This window comes from Triticum aestivum, chromosome 1D, assembly GCF_018294505.1.
Source record: "Triticum aestivum cultivar Chinese Spring chromosome 1D, IWGSC CS RefSeq v2.1, whole genome shotgun sequence".
In the NCBI taxonomy this organism is placed as follows: Eukaryota; Viridiplantae; Streptophyta; class Magnoliopsida; order Poales; family Poaceae; genus Triticum; species Triticum aestivum.
The window spans coordinates 52,809,218-52,837,010 of NC_057796.1; the positions used below are offsets into that span (position 1 = coordinate 52,809,218).

The window sequence follows — 27,793 nt, forward strand, 5'->3', positions numbered from 1 at the left end:
AATGTTCTATTTTTAGGGTAATAATGGCATTATTACTTAAGCTCCATGGAGGCCTTAATTTTAAAAAATTCAAAATTCAAACTTGTTTAAAAATTAAGAAAAAAACACATATATACAAGGATGTAATATGTATGTGTGTAAGATTTCAAGATGAAATACCTTAAATTGTGAGCTGTAAAAAAATCATGGACTTTGTGGATAAACAATACATATGCTAAAAAGCCACATATTTTGTCTTTTTTGTGCAGCTCTCATTTTAACGTAGTTCGACCTGAAAATTTACACACATATACATATGTCTATGGTTCTCCAGAATTATTTTTAGCTGAAAGGTTTGAATTTTGAACTTTTCAAATTAAGGCCTCCATGGAGCTTGGCCTCTATTTGCCATTTTCGAGTTCTTCACTAAAATGTACTCCCTTCATCCTAAAATATTTGTCAGAGGAATGGATGTATGTAGACGTATTTTAGTTCTAAACACATCCCTTTCCGCAAAAGTAATTTAGGACGGAGGGAGTATATAAATTGAGAAGGAGAAGATGGTCCCTCCAAGCATTAAAGCCAATAATTTGAATGCAACTATATAAGTGGTACATTTGCACATGATTACAAAGAGAAAGTAGCAAATTATAGCGAAGCGCTCATAGCACACTCATGATTAGTTTTTATTTCCCGGAGAACCTTGAAGAGGGTGAGAGAAGCTAGAGTAGTTAAGAATTGTGAATTTCAACATTGCTCGAAAGTAAAAATGATCTTTGATATGACCATAACGAGCCTTATCATGGGATAGACTCCAGTGAAAGGCTCGCACAATAGTGGATGATACCTGAAAGGTTGTGTGAGGAGGCGCAAGATCAATGTTGGTCACGTACGGGTTGACGAAGAAGGTCCAAGATGATGGAGTGCCAAGTACACAACAGATAACAGAAACAACAGAAAGGGGATAAATTACCTACCTTCTGGCTTGAAAAAAAAAGAACTTCAAGAAATCCCGAAAGATCAGGTTCTCATGAAAAAGAAAATCTTTGAGAAACCCCGAAAGATCAGGTTCTCATGAAAAAGAAAATCTTTGAGAAACCCCAAAGATCAAGTTATCATGAAAAGAAAAATCTTTGACAAACCCCAAAAGATCAAATTCTCATAAAAAGAATGGAAAATTGACTACGAAAATCTTACAAAGTTTAATTACAACTAGGGAAAATATATGAAAACCCAATCGAAAAGATGTGTGTGTAAAGACTTGTGATACTTAATATATGACTTTACAACTCAACCTAATAAATAAATAAACAGATAAATAATATACTAGCCTTAGGCCTTTTCGTGATAAAAAAGATGTGTGTGTGTGTGTGTGATACTCAATAATGTGTTGGATATCCGGTGTTTGCAAAGTAGCATCTGCTGCACGACCGACTACATCTACAGCGGTCCATAGGCCAGGTCCATCTCGCGGGGCGGGAAGAAGGTTAACGGCCAAGAAGCGGCCCCGCCTTTCCAACACTCTTCCAGCTCCACGCCTGCCTCTGCCTGACCACTCCACCTCCAGTCGCAGTATTCCCCGGAATCTTCCTTCCTCCGCCTCCGATTCCCTTCCCTCCTCCCCCACCTCCTCCACCCCCCACCAAGCTCCCCGCCCGCCACCTGTTCGACCAAACATCCCACCATTTTCTACATATACGCGCGCGCCATTCCACCCTTCCTCCCGCCATCCCCCGGTGACCGCCACCGCCACCGCCACCGGCAAGATGCTCAAGGCGCTCAACCCCACCCCGATCCGGCTCCGCCCGGCCTGCCGCGCATCCTCGGCCGGGTGCGCGCGCGCGGCGCGGCGAGGAGGCCCTCGGAGGGCGGTCCCGCAGCAGCCGCCCGTGCGCCGGCCGTCCGGCGACCGGTGCGTGCCGTGGCGCGGCGCGGCGCCCTCGGGCCCCGCCGCGCCGCCCGCGTCCCCGGTCGCCGCCCCGGCGCCTGGGGCCCGGGCGGGGGCGAAGGGCGAGCTGGAGGCGTTCCTCGAGGTGGTGCCGGCCAGGATGCGGCGGGAGCTGGCGCTGCACCCGGAGGTCTGGGAGCTGGTGGAGGTCGTCATGGACCTTGGCCGCCGCCCGCTCGCGCGGTTCCCCTCCGGGGACTGGGTCATCTCAGACCAGCCCGTCACCGCCGACGACCTCCGCCAGGCCGTCTCCAAGGTGCCGTCACGTCAGCCTTTCTCTGCTTACCACCACGATGCCTGCGATCCCAAAATTGGCTTGGCTCTGTTGCAGTTGCAGTAACAATACTGCTGTAGTATGAAAGTTGCTTCTGTGGTGATGCTTGCTTTGCTCATTTGGAAGATCAGCAATACTACTGTAGTATGAAAGTTGCTTCTGTGGAGGTGCTTGTTTTGCTCATTTTGGAAGATCGGTTTCTCTCTTTGCAGGTAGGCAATTTCTCCGAGGACAACCGATCCGGGATCAACCACTCGTTGCACAGGATCAGCGCCATCCGAAACCGCAAGGCTAACATAATCGGTCTCACTTGCCGTGTCGGGCGAGCTATATCTGGCAGCGCGGAGATGATCCGTGATCTGGTGGTGGGGGGCGGCTCCATATTGGTGATTGGACCTCCTGGAGTAGGGAAGACCACTCTGATCAGGTACACATCACCTACACTCCAGTTCTTTGATCAGTGGTGTCAGTCATCATCTTACGCTAATGCATGTTACATGTATATATTAATTCAGTAACATGGCTGAGAAGACCAAAGATAAATCGCTGGGTTTTGCAATCTGATCCTAACAATTCAAAATGCTTTCAATAATACAGGGAAATAGCTAGGATCTTGGCAGATGAGGGTAAGAAACGTGTGATCATAGTGGACACATCTAATGAAATAGGAGGTGATGGGGATGTACCTCATTCTGGCATTGGGCGCTCTAGGAGAATGCAAGTTCCTAAAGTTACGATGCAGCATAACGTAGGTTCTCAATATTCTTTCCTATGGTTCATATACAGTCATGGAGTCTTTAAGAGTGTCTTCTTTGATGCTTTACTAGTGCATGCTCGATGATACACATGAAACATTGTCTATGTAGGTGATGATTGAGGCTGTTGAAAATCACATGCCGGAAGTTATTGTGATCGATGAGATTGGTACAGAACTTGAAGCAATGGCAGCCAGCACCATTGCTCAAAGAGGCGTTCAACTTGTTGGAACTGCTCATGGGGTGACAATTGACAGCATAATTAAAAACCCTTGCCTGCAAATGCTTGTTGGTGGGATTGAGGTGAACTTATTTTCTTTTCTGCCAGCTGTCCTCCAACAGTTTCTCTTATGTTCTTGAAGCTTAGCATCTTCCTGTCATAGTTATCCTAATGTGGTTTTTAGATTCCAAAGGACATGACAACTAGGCTATCCAAGCACAGTGGTGTCCCTGTGCCGACCTGGGTTCGATCCTTCTGGGGCGGATTGAGCGTTGTTAAGTTATTCTGTTGGGTGAACAAATCAGTGTATCTCATTGTCTTCCTAAAATACCTTGCGAGGTTTCTTGACTCTTTGGTGTATTTTAGATACGAAAGGATAGTAATATTTCTTTTCAGCTAACCAAAGGATAGTAGCATGATGACAACTTTGTCAAATTTGCCAATATTGAGTTTTTAGTAAAATTTGGACCTGTAGATTATTTTAATCATATTTCAATACTAAACGTGACTAGAATAGTTTATTAGAATGACACACATTTGAGTCTGCATCAAGAAAAAAATTACTTATTAGTGAAATAACAATGTAAGTTTGTTATACAGAGTGTGACTCTTGGCGATGAAGAGGCAAAGAAGCGGAAAGTTCAGAAAACAATTCTTGAGAGAAAAGGGCCCCCAACATTTTCATGTGCTGTTGAGATGGTGTCGAAGACTGAATGTCGAGTGCATCACAAGTTAGAATCTACAGTTGATGCTATTCTTGCAGGTAACTGTCTAATTCACAGTAACGATGTTCACAGTCAACTCCGAGCATAGCACATAGTCATTACTCATTAGGAGGATCTATAGAGATCTTCTGGTTTCTGAATTAAGTCTCCATCTCTTTGGTACAGGGAAGCCTCCCAAGTTTGAAGCTCGCATGATGGATAGCAAGATCACCGAGTCAGGAGGATCTTTGGTGATATCTGAGAGAGTGTCTGAAACAGAGCGCTTACCTGCGTATCATCAAGATCTGGTCACCAGGGCGGTTACATCAGAAGATAAATTCATCGATGATTTTGGTTCCTCCAGGCAAGCAAAAAGCAAGAACATCCCATCAGACGATAATGTCAATGGAGATTTTGGTTGTACAAAGAAAACAAAAGGCAAACAATATGTGTCTGGAAGGCCTCCAGTACGTGTTTACACTTACCAGGTAAGTGGAGATACTAATTATGTTTTTCTAGATTATAATTTTGTGCAATTGTAATATTATATACATCGATGCTGTGTGGGTTAGTACCTGGATGGACATTTCTTGCATGGCCTTGGATACTGCCTACGTTCTTTTTTGAGTCATATACTTCATTTTCTGCAAATTATAGGACTCACAAAAGAATGTAACTAGTATCTCAAAGAGTTGCTTTCCTTGTAGCACCTCAGCTGTCCCAACCATCAAGTCTTAGTGGCCCATCTCCCTGTATTTTCCTACACTGATGTCGAAGACTGAATTTTGTGCTATGCAATATTATAGTATTGTATTTAACAGTAAAACCATGAAGCTCATGGTAGTTATTTTTTGTGCTTTCAGGTTTCAGAAGCTGATATCTTGCAAGTAGCAACAGTGATGGGTTTTGAGGATGAATTGGACATAACAGATGACATTGAAGCAGCCAATGTGATTCTTGCGTCAAGTTCTGAAATGAAGCAGAATCCGTGGATCCGTAATGTTGCCAAGTACCACAAGCTTCCTATATTTGTTGTTAAGGTCATCTCATGATAAATTTATTTTGTCATGTCAAGTACAAAAAAGTATTACATCTGTACTAACAGAGTTCCGTCTTGTAAATTGCAGACAAATACGATGGCTCAGATAGTAAAGGCTGTCAAAATGATTGTTGGAAGAGATAAACTTGATGCACCGTCGCGCAAGCAACCTAAAGTTTTGGAAGGAGAGATAGAGATTGAAGATGATGCTCCAAAACGGAAGCCATCATTGGAGGAAATTGATGCATTGGAGGTAATCTCTTTACGTCCATTCTGAAACTTTAAACTGCTAGTAGTTCAGTTCATAGTGCTATGTTTACTTGCTCTACTTACTGTCAGATAAATCATGGTAGTTGCATAACAGCTATATTGTACTCTGCAACCATTCAGGAGGCCCGGCTGGCAATTGAGTACATTGTAATCCCAGGCGGGGAGCCCGTCGAACTCCTCCCAAGGTGTTCAGAGATTGTTGCTCGTCAGCTGGAGCTTGTAGAGAGCTACCAGCTCCTCGCCGAGACCTTCGGAACCGACCCCAATTCGAGGCTGCAGATTCTTCCAGTGAAAATAGCAAAGAAGAGCTCGGGTCAGGGCGCTCAGGGGCCGACGTCCACCAAGAAGAACGGCTCGGATCTGATTGTCAGCGAGAATGGTGGAGGCTTCAGCTTCTCCCGGCTGCCATTTCTGCCGAAGTGACACCTTAGTTTGACACTCTGATCACCGTTGCCGAAATGTAAAACACCATTCTTCTCCCTTCTTCTCTGTCTTGTTGTTGTTGTTGTACAGCGCTGTGCACAGTGGTGTAAATAGTGTTTTAATGTCCAAGAATCGAAAGAGCAAAGCTAATTGTAATTGCCTTCCATTCTTTTACTAAAATAAAGCTCCTCACATCCTGTAATCTGTAGTTGTATATAGCTCAGCTGGATTTGGTCTGTTGACTGCAACCTACATTGAGGATGATGATGTAAAAAACAGTTTATGAAGTTTCAATATATAGTACATATAAAGTTATAGCAAACACATGTTTTGCGGTTAAAAAGGAAACTATATATCGATTGGTTTCAATGGAGCTCTCTGGTCACATAGAGACTAATTAATTAGTTCCAGCATACTACCTCTGTACACTAATGTAAGACGTTTTTGCAGTTGAAATTCTCATTAACGCTGTTTAGTAAAATCAATACAACAGTGGAACGACAATAAATGGCAAATGGGGAGTTGTTCTCATTACAAATCCATTGGCACCAAGTTCTCCGCATTTCAACATGGTGAGAGTTATTTACCCAAAAACCCCACACTTGGGGTTAGAGTAACAACTTGGTATCACATTAAAGCCAGGGCACAAAAAACATCAGAAATGCGCCTAATGTGTAACGCGGAGCACTGATGGTGAGGGTTGGACAATCTCTATATCTGTTCAGGGAGATAATCCACCACGTCGCCAACCTCCATATCGAGTTGTGCCGGTGTATGTCTCCCGTGCAGCCGCTGGCCATCGAATAGTAACGCCCCTCCGAGCATGGACGCCCCGTCGCCCAGCACGGTGGCGTGATACAGGTCCATGAGGGGCTTGAGCTGCTCGCTCCTCCGCACCGTGCAGTAGATCATGCGCTCTTTGTCGTCCCGCACCCTGACCGTAATGTAGTCGACGGACTTGTCCTCCTTGACCTCGCCCCGACGCCGGGGAACCAAGTAGACCCTGTCCCAGTTCGCCATCTTGAGGCCTGCCGGCGTCTGCTCGGCAGCGACGGGCTCGCCGCGGTACAAGAAGACGCCGCCCCCGTCGCCGTCGTCGCCAGCGGCGGGCACCATGGCGGCGTAGAAATCCATCAGGACCTGCATCCCGTCGGTTTTCCGCATGGTGCGGGTGAGGCTGCGGCCTCTGAAGTCCTGCAGCACGAGGGTGACGAGCATGTCCGGCTTGATGTTCGGAAAGAACCGGATCACGTCGCCGTCCCTCATCCCGCAGTCCTCCGGCGTCTGACAGCCCAGGATCCGCCTCCCACAGCGCATGAACACTCCGTCGTCGCCGCGCTCGACGGCCGGCACCAGGTCGTGGTAGAAGTCCATCATGGCCTGCAGCTTGTCGGTCCTTCGCATGGTGCGGGTGAGCCTGCGCCCTTCCTGGTCATTCACCACAAGGGTGACGTACTGCTCCATCGCCGCCGGCTTCGCGGCCTTCTCCGCCTTCCCAAGCGACCTCGACATTGGGCAGGGGGAGGGGCGGGGGCCGGGGGCAGGCGGCGGCGAACTGGTAGCGTCGGTGGGGTTAGGGTTTTTTCACGTTCGTATATTTGGTGTGTAGTGGGCTTGGGCCACCAAACATTTTGAAAAATGCTTTAAAACACTCGATTGATTTCTCCCTCCCGTACCGCTAAAAAAAATCTCTCCCTCCTGTCAACGGTTCTTCTGCACAAGGCAATCCCCTCTCTAAGCAACTAGAACAATGCCCATGCGTTGCAACGTGATTCAAATATTCTAATACGTTAGCTTTTGATGTTAAAAAAATACATTAGCTTTTGATTTACCTGTAAAAAATAATGTGATCGTGTAAATAAATGTTCATCAAATTCTGACCATGAATTACCTTATATTTTGATTAGAAATTTGATAAGTAAACTAAAATGGAATTGGTTCAGAAGGTAAGTAAATTAAGCTGGGTAGGGAGCAACTTATTTTGGTATCCACCTGTAAACCCCAAAAGAACTGGCCCTAACATGCTTACAATGTTTTTTACCATGACACACGAGTATAGTTCAATTAAATAGGGTTCGGTAGTATTGTATGCGATCCTCGCATAGTTCGATAATATGATTCAATGTTTTGGATTCTACAAAGTATGCCAGCCCAAAGAAAGGAATCCTTAACGGAACTATTCTTCTTGAAAGATGTTTCTTACATACGTAATACTCTCTCCGTCTGAAAATACTTGTCATCAAAATGGATAAAAGGAGATGTATCTAGACGTATTTTAGTTCTAGATACATCCCTTTTTATCCATTTTGATGACAAGTATTTTCGGACGGAGGCACCAATGAGGATGATGAACCCCTCTGTGATGGTGTTTAGATTGGATCTAGTGGTTCTGGACCTTGCGGCGGCTGGAATTGATTTTCGTCGACTCCCCTAGGGTTTCTAGAATATTGGAGTATTTATAGAGCAAAGAGGCGGTGCGGGAGGCCACCTAGGTGGGCACAGCCCACCTGGGCGCGCTTGGGGGCCCAGGCGCGCCCTGATGGGTTGTGCCCCCCTCGGGGCACCCCCCAGGTGCTTCTCCGGCCCATTGGATGTCTTCTGGTCCATAAAAAATCCACAAAAAGTTTTGTTGCATTTGGACTCCGTTTGATATTGATTTCCTGCGATGTAAAAAACAAGCAGAAAACAACAACTAGCACTGGACACTATGTCAATAGGTTAGTACCAAAAAATGATATAAAATGATTGTAAAACATCCAAGAACGATAATATAACAGCATGGAACAATAAAAAATTATAGATACGTTGGAGACGTATCAACTAGTGTTTGAGAGGAGATGGTGCTGTGAAGATGTTGATGGAGATTGCCCTCCCCAAGATGGGAGAGTTGTTGGTGATGATGATGACGATGATTTCCCCTTCCGGGAGGGAAGTTCCCCCGGCGGAACCGCTCCGCCGGAGGGAAAAGGTGCTCCTGCCCAAGTTCCGCCTTAAGATGGCGGCGCTTCGTTCCGAAAGTCCTCTCCTTATTTTTTCTAGGTCAAATGACATATATACCAGAAGATGGGCACCGAAGGTGGTCTGGGCTGAGCACAACACGCCTGGGGCCGCTTGGGGGGCCTGGCGCGCCCTGGTGTCTTGTTGTGGCCCCCCTCCGGTAGTTATTTGCTCTAGTATTTCTTATTTATTCCATAAAAATTCCTCGTGAAGTTTCAGCTCATTTGGAGTTGTGCAGAATAGGTGGTCTGACGTAGCTTTTTCAGGTCCAGATTTCCAGCTGCCGGAATTCTCCCTCTTTGTGTGAACCTTGCATATTATGATAGAAAAGGCATTAGAATTAATCCAAAAGGCATTATCATGCATAAAGACATTATAAATAACAGTAGGTAAACATGATGCAAAATGGACGTATCATTATTCACCATTTTCTTTGGTTTTTGTTTTATCTTTTTCATTGACTTTCTTCCTTTTTTGTTATACTTTGGTTTTTCGTTCCCTTTTGGTTTTCTTCGGTTTTGCCTATACATCTTTTTGTTGTACTCATTGAACATGTTTTATAAGGGAAAAGCTTACCATCACGCGAAGGATGGACCCGACCCCATCCGTCACCTCCCCTGCATGACACGAGTCAAGTGAGGGTTCGCATACCCTTTATCGAACACGCTTCTGCAACAGAGGCTATGCTTCTGAAACATATGCGGTGTTGCAATGGTCTATGATGGGTCTATATTTTGCAATAAAACCTCTGTTGCGGAATTTTTCTGTAACTAGACCTCAGTTGCAAAAAAAGCAACAAAACAGTTGTTGCAAAAAAAATCTGCAACAAGACCTATGTTCAATTGTTGAGGCGCGCTCAGCTCGCTCGATACGGCAAATCTGACGGCTCGCGATCCAGCTGATTTTTTAAAAAGATCAACTGGCGGACGCGTAGCACGGGGCGACGCTATGCGTCCGTCGGCCGATGTTTAGATTTTATCGGTCGCCTCGACGGCCATTGGATGCCCGAACTAATAGTTGTCCCATCTAGTGTCCGCGCCCCGCATGCCCACTCGTTATTTCCCGCAACAAACGCTTTGTTGCGGAAACAACACTATTGCCCCCGGTCCCAACAGAGTTGCGCCTCGCGCGGCGCCGCCGCCAATCCACCGCAAAATCAGCCCGCCGCCGGCGTGCAGGAACTAAATTGAAGTTTCTGCAACACTACGGCGCACCATGGTTGGATCTGATGCAAAATCGAGCTCACTGACGGGGCCTGCTTCGAGAAACGGCCCCAACCTCTACTCCGGCATGACGGCGATGAGCTCCCACGTTGGGCACTCCTTTGACGATTTCTGCAACTAAAGCTATGTTTCTGAAACATGCATCATGTTGCAATGCTTGGCCTCGTATGCTCTAACATCGTGTGCTCCTCCAACGCTTTCTGCAACCGGGGCTATGTTTCTGAAGGAAGACCCATGTTGCAGGAAAAAAAACTTTGCTGCCGAACCATTTTTTTATGAAACAAGACTTGTGTTGCAGAAACTTTCTAAAACTAGATCCTGCTGCTGAAATAAAACTTCATCACCGAATCGTTTTTTTATTTTTGAAACAAGATCTTTGTTGCAGAAACCGCCGATCTCTGAATTGCACCTACTTGAGTCATTGTCGGCCACCGCTGATCCCGAGCAAGTCGCCGTCGCCACCGCGGTGGATAAGGCCTGGTGGCCCAACGCCTTGTGCCGCTGCGAGCTTCCAAATCCAGCCGCTCGCCCTCTAATCCAGATGAGCCCCGAACCCCCCCTACTGTTACCCAGTAGCAGGAATGACTGTCTTGAAACAACAGGTGAGTTGCAGCCTTGCAGGAAAACAAACGCAGCTTCCAGACGAGCGCCGAAACCCCCCTATTGTTACCCAGTTGCAGGAATGACTGTCTTGAAACAAAAGGTGAGTTGCAGGAAAACAGACGCGGCTTTGGCGGACGCGGGGACGCTGTCGACCGTCTGATCAACACACGATCAATCAGCCACGGAGCCGACGGACGGGCACGCGCGATCGGCCGGTGGAAGGTAAGCCTTTTCCTTTTTATAAACATGGTATATTTTTCCTATACATCTAATTTTTGTTTATAAAAATTTAACATCAATAAATACATTATGTCAATTCAGCATTTATTTTTGAAAAGTTGTTAACATTTTTTCACACACACGTTAATACATTTGTCAAATGATAAAAAACATTTTTTTGTCTTATGCGAACATTTTATTTCATTTGAACAAAGATTTTTTTCAAAATGTGATGAACACATTTTTGAAACCTTAATGTACATTTGCTGAATTTTTGAAGTTCTTTTTAATGGCACGAACATTGTTTGCATTGTATAAACATTTTTTAAAGGAACATACATTTTTTTATATCGGGTGACATTTCTTTAAATGTCATAAATATTTTTTGTACACATAATTAACATTTTTATATACAGTGTACACCTTTTCTATGCATGTTTTTACATTTTTAAATTCAAGATTAATTTTTTGAAACAAAAATGTAAAATATCTTTGTCATATATATGAAAAATATATTTTTACATTTTGAGGAAGCTACATCCAATGAGAAATGAAAAAAGATGTGAAGAAAAAACTGGAGGAAAAAACGAAAAGGAAAACCCCGAAATCACTAATTAAGGAGTACTCGTTGCAATGAACACTCCACTTTCCCAGGTCGCGACAAGTGACCCACATGCAGCGCGCCACTTGTCGCAACCTGGAAGTTTTCCCTTTTTTCGTAGATCCGTTTATTCAAAACGTTTTATGTCTTAAACCGTGCGTCCAAATCTCGAACCATTTTCACCATTGGATTCCTCGCGCCGAGATCTTCAAAACTAGATCCCATATTGACAGGTTTTGACGAACTTTTTTTACAAAAAAACCGGACAAAAAACCGAGCGAAAAAACCGAACCGGGAGCATGGTTTTTTCCGCTTTCCGAAAACCGTAACTCTCGTGGAAGGAAAAAAAACGCGTTTTTTTGCGATTTCGAGAGGCACGGCCGTGACTCTCGCGAAAGAAAAAAAAGACAGAAAACACGTATTTTTTTCCCTTTCCGAGAGGCACGGCCGTGACTCTCGCGAAAGCACAACCGTGCCTCTCGCGGAAGCAAAACCGTGACTCTCGCGAAAGAAAAAAAACAAAAAACGCGTTTTGTTTTTTCCTTTCCGAGAGGCACGGCCGTGACTCTCGTGAAAGCACAACCGTGCCTCTCGCGGAAGCAAAACCGTGACTCTCGCGAAATAAAAAAAAAACAAAAAACGTGTTTTGTTTTTCCTTTCCGAGAGGCACGACCGTGACTCTCGCGAAAGCACAACCGTGCCTCTTGCGGGAGCAAAACCGCGACTCTCGCGAAAGAAAAAAAACAGAAAACACGTTTTTTTCGTTTTCGAAAGGCACGGCCGTGACTCTCGCTAAAGCACAACCGTGCCTCTTGCAGAAGAAAAACCATGACTTTCGCGAAAGAAAAAAAAAAGAAAACGTGTTTTTTTCGTGCAAAATTTTTTTTCCAAATTTTTTTAATCAAAAAGCTAAGGAAGACCGGGGGAAAACCAAAACATCGAAAAAACCCAGAAAAAACCGTTTAAAAAGCCGAAAACGCATGCGGAAAAATAAAAAAATTAAATTTAAAGGGAGCGTCCAGAGCACGACACGTGGCGAATGGCTGAGAGCGCGCCAAGTGGCGCTGATCGTTGCGAGGCTCCTGAAGGAGCGCTTGTTAACTAGTTGCTCTCGGGAAACCCCACCTGACGTTGTGATGACATCACCCGTGGATACATAGCCAGCCCAGTAGAGTCTCCCTGTGGCTTGGGTAGCTGGCCGGCGCTGATACTGACGGTCTCCACCGGCATCACCATCAGGTAGCGAGCCGAGTAGAGGCAACGGGGACGTACTCCACCACGCCGGTGGCGAGCATTCCCCTTCGCCACCGCTCTTCCTCCACATCCACCTACCCCTTCCGCTTCCGCCTCCGCAACTCCTTCTCTTCCACCACGCCCATATCCCGCATTCGCCTCCGCAACTCCTCCACCATGCCATTGTCCCGCATCGGCCTCCGTCGCCGCCTCTCTTCCTCCTCCTTCTCCAATTGCACCTCGCCGCTCTAACCAACCTGGTCTCTCCACGCCGCCTTTTGGTCTATGGGTGTATATAGTCCAAAAATTCTAAAAATATTTTTGAAATAAAGTTGACCTTCCATTGTCTTGTTAGAGAATTTAAAAAAAAAAAGAAAACCCCCCGACTTCTTAAAAATATTATTCAAAATAGTAGTGACCTATAATAGTAAATAAATTTTGTTTTTTTGCCCTAAAGTTGACCCTGGGTTTTTTGTTCACGAAAATTTATATACTAGTGCAAAAGAAAGTCAAGTTTATTCCAAAGACTTCTAAACTTTTATGACTATTTTGTAAAAAAAATTCTCATATTGGGTGTATATACACCTAGAAACCAAAGGGAGTTTTCCTCGTCGATCCATAATCTATTGTGTGTTCTGGATACTAGGCGCGGACACACCGGCTAATGTGGGTTTTGCAAAAAAAAAATCTTTTGCATGTGCCACCAGCGCTTGCCACAACTTTGCTGCCAACGCGAGTATTACAGCGGGAGCTCCTATTCGACGCATTTTGTGTCAAACAGCCACACGACGTACGCACGAACCCCCGGCTGGGCCCGCCCAATAGTGGGCGCTGTAGCGAGCGCGTCTGTTTGCCTGTACAGCGATTTAAAAAAAAAAGAAGCACACAAAGTATCGCTAGGATTTGAACTCTGGACAACCAGAGTATAAAGAACTACTACCTCTGTCCCATAATATAAGATTTTTTTTTACATTAGTGTGGTGTCAAAAACATTCTTATATTATGGGACGGAGGGAGTAATTCCAAGACAGAATCCAGAGAGCTTTTTGAATTATTTGAACTTTCCTTGAAATTTGTGATTTTCGAGCAATGTTTGAAAATCTGATAATTTTTTGAACAACTCAGACAAATTTTCAAATTTCAAAAAAATAAAATAAAAGGCGTGAATTTTTTTTAACAGAAACAAATTTTGAAATTCCTGAACATTTGCTGACAAACGTGAACATTTATTGAATTTTGAGAAAAAAATTGATTATAGGAACAAGTTTTGAAAAGTGCAAACATTTTTTGAAATTCCCGAACATTTTTGTAAAACTTGAACAGTTACTGAATTTTGAGAACAAAATTTTATAACAGGAACATTTTTTGAAAAGTGCAAACATTAAACTCCCGAACATTCTTTGAAAACACGAACAATATTTGAATTAGTGAGACAGTTTTTAATATCCTGAACAGTTTTTTATTATGGGAACAACTTTTATATTGTTGAACAATTTTTGCGAAGGACGAACATTTTTTGAAATACTCGAACATTTTTTGAAAATGCAACATCATTTGAAAACAGGGGCAATTTTTAATATTCTAACCGTTTTTAAAAACATAAACATTTTCTAAAATTCCCATGCATTTTGTGAATTTATGAACAAAAATATGAAAACATGATCATATTTGAAATTTTGAAGAAGTTTTTGAAACCACGATTTTTTTAAACTTCCATGCATTTCTGGAAATTACGAAACAATTTTGAAAAAACATGAACATTTTTTAAATAAACTCTAAACATTTCTTTGCTTTTTGAAAAATCCTAAACATTTTATAAAACTGGAAACATGTTTTGAAAAATAAAATTAAACTTTAAAAATAAAAACGAACAAATGAAAAATGAAAAAGAAACAAAAAAGAAAAAAAGAAAAGGAAGAGAAAAGTGAAAAAAATCGGAAAATACTAAAAGAAAGAAAAACCTGGTTCAGGGAACCTTCTAGAATGTTCACAAAACCAGATTGGGCAATTCCTAAGCTATCTACATAAGTGGGCTGGCCCAAAAATTGTCGCTCGGTCACTCGCCCTGTGCGAAGCTCCGGCTGTTTGCCGTAGTGAGTAGCCAATAGGAAATCCTATTATGGCCACATTCCACAATATAGCTGCCAAACAGTCTACATTTCTCGGGCCAGCCCATGAGCACGCGTGCTTGGCACATAACGAGCCTGACCCAACACACAACTAAATAGGCCAGGTCTTCCTCGTGGCATGCTGTGTGTTGTGCTCATCCCGCCGAGGTGAGACCTATGGTTTGGCAGTGCACAACATGTTTCTGATTTTTTTGAGATAGCTCACCGCTCATGTCAAGTGGTCAAGTTATTGGCTCAAAAGGTAAAAAATAGCCAAAAAAACAGCTCAAAAGGCCGAAAAGCACGCGGGCAGGCTTGTCGGGCCGGACCGGCCCATTTACTATGTGTGCCATGTTTGTCCGCCTAGGTTAAGCCAGCATATGCCTGCATATGGCACGATCTGCTTATAATGGGTCTATGTGAGCTGTGCCGGGCCAGGGCACTTGCCGTGCCTGGGCCAGCCCATTGGCCACCTATGATCCACAACGTGAAGCCTCGATCTGCAACACCGCAACCTCGCGTGCAAAGTGTTGTAACTCACAAGGGCTTATATCTCGCCTGTGCTGGTTGCCCATAGGAATCGCCTACAGGCGAGCTAATCGGGCAGGCCCATTAGCGGCAGTCGGCTGCATCGTTGTAGTCCCTCGTTGTGCTTTGGTTTTTCCTTTGTTATTCACCACTTTTCTTTGGTTTTTGTTTTATCTTCTATATGCTTTGGTTTTCTTTATTTTTCACTGATTTTCTTCGGGTTTTTTTTTCCTTTTTTCATTATACTTTGGTTTTCTTTGTTCCCTTTTGGTTTTCTTCGGTTTTGCCTATACATCTTTTTGGTGTACTCATTAAACATGTTTTACAAGGGAAAAGCTTACCATCACCCGGCAGATGGTAGCGGCCGCGTCCGTCACCTCCCCTGCATGACACACGTCAAGTGAGGGCTCGCATACTATCTTTTGTCGAACGCGCTTCTGCAACAGGGGCCATGCTTCTGAAACATGTGCGGTGTTACAATGGTCTATGACGGGTCTATGTTTTGCAATAAAACCTCTGTTGCGGAAATTTTCTGTAGCTAGACCTCATTTGAAAAAAAGCAACAAAATAGTTGTTGCAAAAAAAATTCTGCAACAAGACCTATGTTGCAGTGGTGGAGGCGCGCTCAGCTCGCTTGATACGGCAAATCTCACGGCTCGCGATCCGGCTGATCTTTTAAAAAGATCAGCCGGCGGACGCGTAGCACGCCCCGTTTTATAAAATACATGATTAACATTATTTCAAGTCTATGTTTTTGAAAACATTGTATATTTTTCGTATACATCTAATTTTTTTGTACAAATTTAACATTAATAAATACATTGTTTCACATTTTGTTAATTCAACATTTATTTTTGGAGAGTTGTTAACATTTTTTCACACACACTTGATACATTTGTCGAATGATGAAAACCATTTCTTTGTCTTATGCAAACATTTTATTTCATTGCACAAAGATTTTTGTCAAAATGTGATGAACACATTTTTGAAACCTTAATGTACTTTTGTTTAATGTATGAAGTTATTTTTAATGGCACAAACATTGTTTTTACATTGTATAAACATTTTTTAAAGGAACATACATTTTTTATATCGGGTGACATTTTTTAAATGTCATAAATATTTTTGTACACATAATTAACATTTTTATATACATTATACACCTTTTGTATGCATGTTTTTACATTTTTTTAACGAGTTGAGCATATCTATTTTCAGTCCGGAATCCTGAAATGAAATGGAACGACTGACAACTCATTTGGTTTGGAGGAAACCAAAACGTGGGAATTAGGAGTAGTACAGGAGTTTGACAGGATGACACTTGCCATCCTAAGAAACTGACTTGCCTTATTCCTACGTGTAAAATGAGCTTTGAGTGGATGTATAGTTTCCTTCAAAAATACAGGAAATGAGTAGCATTACTATGAAATTCCTATACGCATTTCCTACAAACTGAATGTATCTATAAGAATTTTTTCTCCAAAATCTTTGTTCCTATGTTTTTCCTATGAAAACCCTTCAAACCGAACGAGGCCTTAATTGAGCCACTGTTGTGGCAGGGAGAGCGGGGATTGAGATCTGAAGGTGTTCGGATGAGTGCAACGTGGCCGGTGGTGGATGGGTAGACGGGGAGGAGCAGAAGGGATCATGTCGTTAGAGCATCTATAGCCGTGAATATCTACTCTAGTTCCCCAAACATTCGCGGACACGTCTCTGAGTATCTAATCTGGTCCCTCAAACATCCACGGACTCATCCAATATTTTTGTGTGTCCACACTCAGCCTACCTCATATCCGAAACTTATATCCATGCAACGTAAACAATAAACCTACATAGAACAACAAACTAGCAACAGACAGACTTGATTCAGACATTACCGAGCATAATTCACATGGCACCATTCATCGAACAACCAAAAGAACAAGTTTTCATGTGGGTCACTATTTAAACAAAAAAAAGGTAAATGAAATGGAGAGACAGAGAATGCCGGTGGAAATCACCATTTTCTCGTCGGCCCCTTCCCCTTCTGGACGACGATGCGGCTGTATCCCTTCGTGTAGGCGGCGGCGCCCGGAGGGGTGTCGTCGTCGGAGTTGGAGCTGCCGATGAGGTGCAAGTAGTCATCGGAGGACATTTGTCTGGTCATCCTCTGGACCGTGTGGTTCCGCTCCTTGGCATGCCGGGTTGCCTTCGCCTTGGCCGATGCCTCCGCCGTTGTCTCGCGCTCCGATTGCTCGATGGCGAGTCGAAGCGCTTTGGCTTTTCTGCGGCGGAGTCGCCACACGTCGAGGAGTGGCTTCCTCCGGATCCATCGGCGCGCGCTTGCCCAACACGCGGCCAATGCCTTCCCCATGTCGCCCTCTTCCTCGTCTGCAGCTGCTCGCGACGTGCGGCTCATGCCTCCAATTCGGGCGACGCCGCGGCGGCGCCGACAAGGGCACGAGTACCCAACGATGGCCTGGTACGCCCTCTGGAGCTAGTAGAGCAGGCGCAGAGCGGCGGCATACCTGCAGGGGTGCGAAGCAGCCGGAGCTGAGTACCTGCCACGAGGGGCCGGCGACGTCGCCCGTACTGCATCACCGGGAGACGGGGGCCGGCATGGAATGTGAGCTTCCATTGCTGCCACCTCTGTCCAGGCGCGACTGGCAGAACGCGATGCGGAGGGCGATCTCTTCCACGTCATTTGGCTCCTCCTCGCATAGCAGGCTCTCCCTATTGTCGTTGTAGCCAGATCCGCCACTAAAGACAGTGTTGCTGCCATCACTCGCCATAGATTGGAAGGTGAGAAGGGGGAAGGGGGCGGAGTGTGGAGTTTGTTGACTTTGGTCTATGGTTCGAGCCTCTCCAACCCCGCCCTAAATTTGGGCTAGGTTTGAGGAGTACCGGTCCGCCCGGACGTCCACGACTGATATGAGAGGTGCGGGTGGTTTTTTTTCCCACCGGTTTAGTTTCGAGAGAAATTGGTACACCTGCATAAAATCCAATAAAATTATTAAGGCAGCCCCTAAACACACTCATAGGGCAAGGTTTTTGAGGGAGCCGGAGATGCTCTAAAACGGGTTTTGCATGTGCCACGAGCTTGGTGCCAACGCGAGTAGACACACCACAGCCCTGTGCAAACCGGTCTCACTTCACTTGGTAGCTGGCCTGGCCGGCGCCGATACTGAAGGAAGGTCTCCACTCACCATTGGCATCAGGTAGCAAGCAGAGCAGAGGATTTAGCTGCCTGCGCCTCTACTCCACCACGCCGGCGGCCACCATTCCCCCTCCGCCGCCGCTCTTCCTCCTCCTCCTACCCACTGTCCAGCTTCCGCCTCCGCAGCTCCTCCTCTTCCACCACGCCCATGCCCCGCATTCCCCTCTGCAACTCCACCATGCCCATGTCCCGCATCGGCCTCCGCCGCCGCCGACTTTCCTCCTCCTTCTCCACCTCCACCTCCACCGCGCGATCCTCACGGTCATGGTCTCCCCACGCCGCATTTGCCGCGGCCACGGAGCGCGTCCGCGCCGGGACGCTCAGCCCGGAGGACGCACACCACCTGTTCGACCAATTGCTACGGCAGGACACTCCGGTCCAGGAGCGCTCCCTGGGCGGCTTCCTTGCCGCCCTCGCCCGTGCGCCAGACTCAGCTTCCTGCAGAGATGGCCCCTCCCTCGCCCTCTCCCTCTTCAACCGCGTATGCCGAGAAGAAGCAGGCCGGCGGGTGGCGCCGCCCACAGCCTACACCTACGCCATCCTGATGAACTGCTGCTGCCGCGTGCGTCGTCCAGACCTAGGGCTTGCCTTATTTGGCCGCCTCCTAAGGACAGGCCTCAAAACAAATGAGATCGTCGCCAACACCCTCCTCAAGTGCCTCTTGCTGCGCAAAACGGACAGACGAGGCTGTCAGCGTGCTGCTTCATAGGATGTCCAAGCTAAGCTTGGTTGTGTGCCTGATGCCATCTCATACAACACAGTTCTTAAGAGCTTATGTGATAATAGCAGCAGCCAGCGGGCGCTCGACCTCCTTCAGATGATGACGAAAGGAGGTGGCTGCTCCCCTGACGTAGTGACATACAACACGGTCATCCATGGCTTCCTGCAGGAAGGGGAAGTAAGCAAGGCATGCGATCTATACCATGAAATGGTGCAGCAAGGGGTTTTGCATGATGTGGTGACATATAATTCGATTCTTGATGCGCTGTGCAAGGCAGGAGCTATGGACAAGGCTGAGTTGTTCCTTCGGCAGATGGTTGATGATGATATTCGACCGAATGAAGTGACATATAATGCAATGATCCATGGATATTCCACTTTGGGCCAGTGGAAAAAGGCGACTCAAATGTTTAGAGAAATGACAAGCCGTGGTCTTGCTCCAAATATTGTTACTTGGAGCTCGTTGATGACCTCCCTCTGCAAGCATGGAAGAAGCAAAGAAGCTGCAGAAATTTTTCATTCCATGGCTGCAAAAGGCCACAAGCCTAATATCGTTACGTATCGTGTTCTGCTTCACGGGTATGCCGCTGAAGGATTCTTTGCAGATATGATTGATCTCTTTAATTCAATGGCAAACAATGGTATTGTACCCGATTGCCACGTTTTCAACATATTAATTAATGCATATGCTAAATGTGGAATGATGGATGAAGCTATGTCAATGCTTACTGAAATGCGGGGACAAGGAGTGAGTCCGGATGTGTTCACCTATGCAACTGTAATAGCTGCACTTTGCAGAATGGGTAGGTTGACTGATGCTATGGACAATTTTAATCGGATGATTGGGAAGGGAGTACAACCGAGCAAAGTTGTTTATCACTCCCTAATTCAGGGTTTCTGTACGCATGGTAATCTGGTGAAAGTGAAGGAGTTGATTTTTGGAATGACGGACAAAGGTATTCCTCACCCTAACATTGTCTTCTTCAGTTCAATAATGCATAGTCTGTGCAACGAAGGAAGGGTTATGGATGCACACCATATCTTTGACTTGGTTATAGACATTGGTGAGAGACCTGATCTCATTACGTTTAATACGCTGATTGACGGATATTGCTTAGTCAGCAAGATGGAGGAAGCACTCCGACTACTTGATTCCATGGTATCAGCTGGCATTAAGCCAAATGTGATTACATATAATACACTTATTAATGGCTATTGTAGGAGTGGAAGGCTCGATGATGGCGTTATTCTATTCAGAGAAATGTTGCATACCAGAGTTAAACCTAACACTGTTACATATAACATCATACTGGATGGGTTATTTCGTGCTGGAAGAACTGTTGCTGCGAAGAAGATGTTCCATGAGATGATCGAAACTGGAACAGCAGTGAGCATTTCCACATACAGCATAGTTCTTGGAGGACTTTGTAGGAATAACTGCACCGATGAAGCAATCACTTTTTTCCAGAAATTAGTTGCAATGAATGTGAAGTCCGATATTGCGATACTCAATACCATGATTAAGGCAATGTACAAGGTTCAGAGAAGAGAAGAAGCTAACGATTTGTTTGCTTCATTACCAGCCTATGGACTGGTGCCTAATGCTGCTACTTACAGAGTAATGATAAGCAATCTTTTGAAAGAAGGATCATTGGAAGAAGCTGACAATATGTTCTCGTCAATGGAGAAAAGTGGTTGTGCTCCAAGCTCTCGTCTTGTAAATGATATCATCAGAAAATTATTGGAAAAGGGGGAGATAGTCAAGGCCGGAAATTATATGTCGAAAGTTGACGGGAAGATCATCTCCTTTGAAGCTTCAACCACTTCGTTGTTGTTGTCTCTCTTTTCGGAGAAAGGCAAATATCGGGAACAATTACAATTGCTCCCTGCGAAATACCAACTTTTTGAGGGAGTCATTTGATGCACTGGACTTGATAGATAAGCCTTGGCATGGTTCGGATCTCCGTCTTAACGATGTCAACATGTATTCCCTTCCATCCACTCACCAAGATCGAGCTGGGTGATAGTGCCACTATGGTGTTCTCGTCCGACATGTGGCTATTGGGCGTGTATGCTATGGTCATTGTTCCATCTACATGATGTCTCCTTGTGCAAAGGCTGGCTGTCTGGTGTCTGGAGCTTTTGCTAATGGCGAAAATATTGTGTGTGTGTGTGGATCTTGTCCCAGAGTTCATCGAGCTCTTCCTCCCGGTGGACTCTGGTCTCACCCCTGATGTGCTTGACGGTATTGTTTGGAACCGAGCTGCGGCCTGCGGATGGTTTCCATTTGGCTAAATTGGTGTATGATGTGCAGTTCCAAGGTGTTGTGCCATCGCATAATATACCTTTGTTTCTCAATAATTTTTCTTGGGACTTGGATGTGACTATGTCAGGTTCGTGACCAGTTAGAGTAAAGAAATTGGGCTCAGCTCACAAGAGCATGGGGGAGGTCTGTGCTATTCCTGAAATGCTGTGAGATCTGGCGTGAGTGTAGCATGAGGATGTTGGAATTGAAAAGCCTCCTGATCTACAGGTAGATGATGATAATTTGGCTTTGGGAGGAGGCAAGTCTTTGGCCCCTAGCTAGAGCGAAGTTCTACCGAGGGTAGTCAGGGCTCCAACACCACCTCTTGTGACGGAGGAAAGTGAATCAAACCATTTCCTTGTAGAGAACTTGCAGATGATACCTCCTGGTTTATATGGAACTTCTTGACCTCAAGAACCTCTACTTTAGAAGGCAATATAAGCTCTGCAATGTTGAAAGTAAAATATACGTAGGGAGAGAAGTGGAGGTTGGAGGCAGGTCTCTTGTATGTGCAACCAGGTAAATTTCTTGTCTGGCGTCTGTACCGCTTCTAAAACGTGAAATAAAATCATCGCTGGGCGATATTTTGGGGTGTTGATACATCAGTGGTTTAATGAATATTGATCGAACACATCAAGCAGGATGAACTAAGGCATTTATGACGCAGCTAGTTTTGTGTATTATTATACTCACCTTCTACTGTAGAAACAAGTCATGATATCAAGTATTATTTTCATTTTAGTTATGATAATTGCCCGACTTGTTGGGAAATCAGTTCTCATCCTTCCTTCTATATGCATGAGGCTGGTTTTGTTTTGTATATTTTTTTTGTTGGAGTTTACTGGTTGCTATAATGATAATCACTTCTTTGGTATATTCAGCCTGTTTCAGAACAATGCATTATGCATAAGGCATGGTCTTCCAACAAACTCGCCAGATCCCATGGATTCTACCAAGCCAGCCCGAGGGTCTACAGACTGGCTCGTTCTTCTCATCGCGGCCAGTTTTACTGAAGATCCTACCTTGTGGTGATCTCATGGATACCGCCGACCCAGCCTGGGGGTCTACAGCCTCTGACTTGCTCATTCATCTCATCGTGGTCAGTGTTACTGAAGATACTACCTTGTGGTGTTCATTGGCAGATCATACATGACTATATTATAACCACTGTTAGTTATACACCACACACTATTCGCATTGGAGTTCCCTGACATCCCCTGATACACCCATGAGATATCCCTTCTTTATCTGGAAAATTTGAATTCTTCTTTCTTGTTATGCACTCACCGAGTAATGGCTTTGGTTCTGCTTGACATGCAGGGCCACCTCACCCACCACGTTCATCAGGGAATGGGGAGGATTGCGAGGACTGCCACATGCGCATCAATAGAGGACCGGCAGGGAAGAGGGACCTGTTGGTGCGGCGGGGCAACAGGAAGTGGCTATCCATCAGGGTGCAACATCACGGTGTTGAGGCGGCTGCCACAGAGCCACCGCTGAGAAGGACGCAGCCAGCCTATGATGTATTGACGCGGCTGAAGTGCAGCACCAAGTCTTTTGCCGGTGCTGTTGTCATCTCTTTGTCTGTATTTTGTACAGTATTTATGCAAAAAAGGAAGAATAAAAAGGATAGAGTGGTATACATGTTCGGAATTTGTTTCAAGCTTTTTTGGATGATTGTAGATCAGATGTGCTAGCTAGGCACGTCATTTAGCTTGGTCTGGAACTATAGATAGATCAATTCGTGCTAATAAGATTGAGGTTCAGTTCATGAGCGTATGATAAAATGTTTTTAATGGGAAATTATAATCAAATTTATCACCAAAAGAGTTGCGACTTTGTGTTTTCTTTGAGCTTACTGAATGCATTGCAGCATTCCCTCCCTAATGACAAAGCTCTGAATGAATTGGAGTCAAAGACTACAAGTGGGTGCTCTTGAAATTTTTTCCTAGCTGGACCCTTCAGATTTGTGTACGGATTTCCCTACATGAGCCCTCTGTTTCTTTGCTCTGTAAGAACTGACAGTTTGCGAAACTATACAAAACCTAAGGTAGGTATAGTTAACCAAGTGGCATTGCAAAACTTCCAGATACTCCTGTTGTGCAGATTTTGTTTGGCTAGTGTGGCGCAATCGCCAGTTCAAACTTTCTCACCGTGTTTGAAAATTGTAGCATGATTCCTACTTTTCCCTTGGACACACATGACTCTGAATAAATAGTGAGCTAAAACAAACACTCCACACTATACAAATCCTCCATCCGAAAGCTTCAATCTGTATGTTTTTCTCCAGTTTGTTTCTTTGTTTCCTCATCTTCCATTCTCTCATTATTCATTTTCCAACACTGGACCACGAGAGTCTAGGCAGGACATTAGGAGAAGGCAATCATTTATATAGACAGAAATTCGGAGGGACCAAAATGAGCCAACAGAAATTATTTTGAGGATATATTTTGAATACTGCTAAGACCAACTCTAAGCTCTCGGAAATACGTAAAAAAAAAGAAGTACAATGTGAATGAGATGTGAAATAGTACTACCATGACGTCAAAAGAACAATGCGATGATAAATGCCAGCACCATAATGCCAGAAGCCCAAATTACAAATATCACTGACAGGATTATCACATGTTTCTTCCAAAAGAGAACTGGCATACATACATGTGGAGGCAGGAATTATAGAAGGTTGTACTACCTGAATAATGTGTTGGGCTAGAAATGCAGAAAGAAAAGAAAAGAAAAGCAGTCAACTCATGCATTCGATTCGACTATCGTCCAAGTTGCACCTGTGTCGCAGCCATCTGATCTCCTCTTGGCCGAAGCTACCTCCCTCCCGCTTGAGCTTCCACCAAACCTCACGACCCATGGGAACCTTATATACATGATGAGCCTTGATGAATTCTGTTTCCGAGGAAGCTAGGACCGTGCTAAGAGTAAGTTGGGGTGCAGCCAGCCCCCTTTCTAGCAGCCAACTGTACATCAGCATCTTGAGTTTGCTTCTGTGCACAGTGAACTCTAGGTACCGTGGGAAAGCAGGCAGAGCACTCAGGGGATAACCCGCCACATGCACAAGGAAGGATATCTTATAAGCAAGGGCGTCCGTCTTCTGATTCAGAATCCGAGGAGCGACCTTCACCATGTGGGCTACATGTTTTGGGTCTAACCCTTTCTCCACTAGTTTGTTGTACCGATCTTGCAGGTTGGCGCCTTTTCCACGGATGGCTTTGAGTGCCTTCTCCATATCTTCCGAGCCTTCAACAAATCCTATGCGTCTTAAGAATTCCCTCTTCTCCTTGACACAGGGTTCAGGTTTACATCTCGGCAGTCTGCTGACCTTTGAGCCAATCGTATAATTCATCGACTGACGTGGTTCCTCCATTATGATCTTTCGCAGCCGTGCCTTGCCCACATTGAGTTGCGCAAGAATGGTGCTCGTGGCTTTCATGGGGGCAGCACCGAACATCCATCCATGAGAATCCAAAATCTTCGTCACATCACAATAGCTTATGCCAATGTCATGTAAGAAACATGACCCCTTCGATATGTTCCAACCGACATCCACGCTGTTAACATTGGGGTGGTTCAGAAAAAGATCAAGTAACTCCTTTTTTCCAGATCCAACCCTTTGCATGGTGTCAACTGTGGAATGTAGCTCCCCACCAGAGTGTTCCAACAACAAATGCGGATTTTTCCTCACCACTTTACCAATGTCATCCTTGGTGAACCCCAGATCACTCAAGGACTGAAGAGCTTGGACCATTTTTGGCCAATTATAGGACACCCTTTCAGATAAGAACTGGCCGATCCAGTCTCGCTGAATCCCAATGTCGTCTAGCCACAGCAAGAACGTCTTCAGTTCCACGGCCGGGTCATGAACCAACACGGTAGGAGTAGAGATCACTAATTTGATCACAGTGGCCTTACTGAAGCCTAGACCCTCAAGGGCCTCGAGCTTAGATGCAAGAACGCCCTGGCCAAGACTAAACACCTCGGTAGCATTCCAGTATATCCTTCCAATCTTGCGGCGTGCAATGCCGTAACTGCATAGTGCATGGTAGCTCTCGAGCAGCATCTCGGCATCCGCGAGGAATGTGAGTTCCTGCGGCAAGAGGTAATCGCACTCGCTCGGCCTGAGGCCAATGCTCTCAAGGAAGGGCCTGAACTCGTTGACAGGGCGGCGGTGGAACAATCGCACCAGCGCCCTGCTGACCCTCTTCTTCACTTTTGACCTCAACCTCGCCTCGTCTCCATCCTGATCAGCAGCCTTCATCACCGCCTTGTTCACCTTCACCTCCTCCAGCAGCTCGCCGAGGAAGACGGGCGAGCGCTCGCTGATATGCTTGGCGTCAGTGAAGCACAAGCCGCGCGTGGCATGGAGGTAGTCCCTGAAAGTTGTCTGTGCGGCGCGGAACACCCATCTGTTCAGCATCTCTTGCCTGACCTCATCCCGATCCCCATCCTCCTCCCCGCCGTGGCTGGGACCGGGAGCGGTCGAATAGGGCTGCGACCGAATGATGAGGCGGATCGAGCCGACCCAGCTGGACGAGCACGATGGATTTTGGGCACGCCACCTTGGAACTCCGGACCGGAGGGCTGCCCATGCCCACCCCATCAGTGGCGGAGCTTGAAAGAAATCTTTGGAGGGGCGAAGCTGTAAAAAAAACAAAATACGAAATCATACGAATACAACAAGTTAGATACTGCAAATATCAAGAAACTTAGATAATTATATTGATCTTCTTCACATTAGCTCACAAGATATATTTCTAATCAGTACAGAAATTCGGTTGACTACAACTGAGCTCTTCATTTCTTTGCACCCCTAAATAAAGTCCTATTTAACCATGGACAGAATTCGGTTCGCTGTAAAGGGCATTTTCTATTTCAGTACAAAATCCAATCCAATTGACAAAATCCATGACCGGATGACCTAATTAGAATTTCCCTCAGCTAAGGTGACTTTTTTTCTTTCGTGGAATCAAAATATTTGAACTTTCCACAATTTCCATAGGGGAGAGATTGATTGAGAGAGATCCAGCGAGGGCAGTCTGCTCACCGGCTCACTGAGGCACTGCGCGGCGTCGATGCTGTCTGGTGTTGTTGGCAGCGGAGGCAGGAGCCGAGGAGCGGATGTTCCAGAGAGTCCAATCCGGCCGGCCACCAGCCGGCGGTCGCCCCCCACGCCGGCAAGCCACAGCGGCCAACAGGCCAGACGCCGGTGCCCCACCCCCACGCTCAGGTCAGGGGTCTGCCGTCGCAACTCGCAACTCGCAGGTCAAAGAAGATTGAGTTGGTTGCTGGCTCACTGGGCTGGATTCGTTCGTCCCCAGCCCAGGCACCGTAGGACTAGTACTAGTAGTTAATAACTGGGCCTTCTAGGTTATGGGCTGTATGTACATAGGTTGTGGGTTGTGGGCTGTATGTACATAGGGGGCCTCATTTTTTTGTCTCAAATTTTTTTTTACGCTGGTGGGAGGCGACGGACCACGAAGCTCCTTTTGGCGAAATCACTAATGAAGGAGTACTCGTTGCAAAGAACACTTCATCTTCCCAGGTCACGACAAGTGGCGCACATGCAGCGCGCCACTTGTCGCAATCTGGGAGTTTTCCCTTTTTTCTAGATTCGTTTATTCAAAACGTTTTATCTCTTAAACCGTGCGTCCAAATCTCAGACCGTTTTCATCATTGGATTCCTCGCGTCGATATCTTCAAAACTAGATCCCATGTTGATAGGTTTTGACGAACTTTTTTTTCATGAAAAAAACCGGACGAAAAAACCAAACCAGGAGCATGGTTTTTTCCCTTTCTGAAAGAGGCACGCCCGTGCCTCTCGCGAAATCACAACCGTGCCTCTCGTGGAAGCAAAACCGTGACTCTCATGAAAAGAAAAAAAACAGAAAACGCGTTTTTCCCCTTTCCGAAAGAGGCACGCCCGTGACTCTCGCGAAAGCACAACCGTGCCTCTGGCAAAAGCAAAACCGTGACTCTCGCGAAAGAAAAAAAAACAGAAAACGCGTATTTTTTTCCCTTTCCGAGAGGCACGACCGTGACTCTCGCAAAAGCACAACCATGCCTCGCGCGGAAGCAAAACCGTGACTCTCGCGAAAGAAAAAAAACAGAAAACGCGTTTTGTTTTTTCCTTTCCGAAAGGCACGGCCGTGACTCTCACGAAAGCACAACCGTGCCTCTCGCGGAAGTAAAACCGTGACTCTCGCAAAAAAAAACAAAAAATACCTTTTTCCGTTTCCGAAAGGCACGACCGTGACTCTCGCTAAAGCACAACCGTGCCTCTCGCGAAAAAAAACATGACTTTTCACGAAAGAAAAAAAAGTAGACGCGTTTTTTCGCGCAAATTTTTTTTTTTAAATTTTTTTTGGTCGAAATGCTAAGGAAGACCGAGGAAAAACCAAAACGTCGAAAAAACCCATTTAAAAAGCCGAAAACGCGTGCG

General features: G+C 45.5%; 2 protein-coding genes and 1 pseudogene across 2 annotated transcripts; 2 read left to right on the forward strand and 1 right to left on the reverse strand.

The window, feature by feature from the left end:
* The first annotated feature begins 1,606 nt into the window (after positions 1-1,606).
* Positions 1,607-5,860, forward strand: LOC123180234 (protein SEEDLING PLASTID DEVELOPMENT 1). The gene is made up of 9 exons (XM_044592217.1): positions 1,607-2,183; positions 2,414-2,628; positions 2,799-2,949; positions 3,068-3,259; positions 3,777-3,939; positions 4,067-4,368; positions 4,744-4,920; positions 5,008-5,172; positions 5,310-5,860. The coding sequence occupies exons 1-9, from the start codon at positions 1,746-1,748 to the stop codon at positions 5,610-5,612; spliced, it is 2,106 nt and encodes a 701-aa protein (XP_044448152.1). The 5' UTR covers positions 1,607-1,745; the 3' UTR covers positions 5,613-5,860.
* A 12,356-nt stretch (positions 5,861-18,216) lies between these two features.
* On the forward strand, positions 18,217-23,270 carry LOC123180236 (protein Rf1, mitochondrial-like; annotated as a pseudogene).
* Positions 23,271-23,889: 619 nt separating this feature from the next.
* Positions 23,890-26,668, reverse strand: LOC123180237 (transcription termination factor MTEF18, mitochondrial). Its single transcript, XM_044592218.1, has 2 exons — positions 26,399-26,668; positions 23,890-25,993 (listed from the first exon to the last, which is right to left on the reverse strand). Exon 2 carries the CDS (start codon positions 25,952-25,954, stop codon positions 24,089-24,091), a length of 1,866 nt encoding a protein of 621 aa, XP_044448153.1. The 5' UTR covers positions 25,955-25,993; positions 26,399-26,668; the 3' UTR covers positions 23,890-24,088.
* Between the last annotated feature and the right edge of the window lie 1,125 nt (positions 26,669-27,793).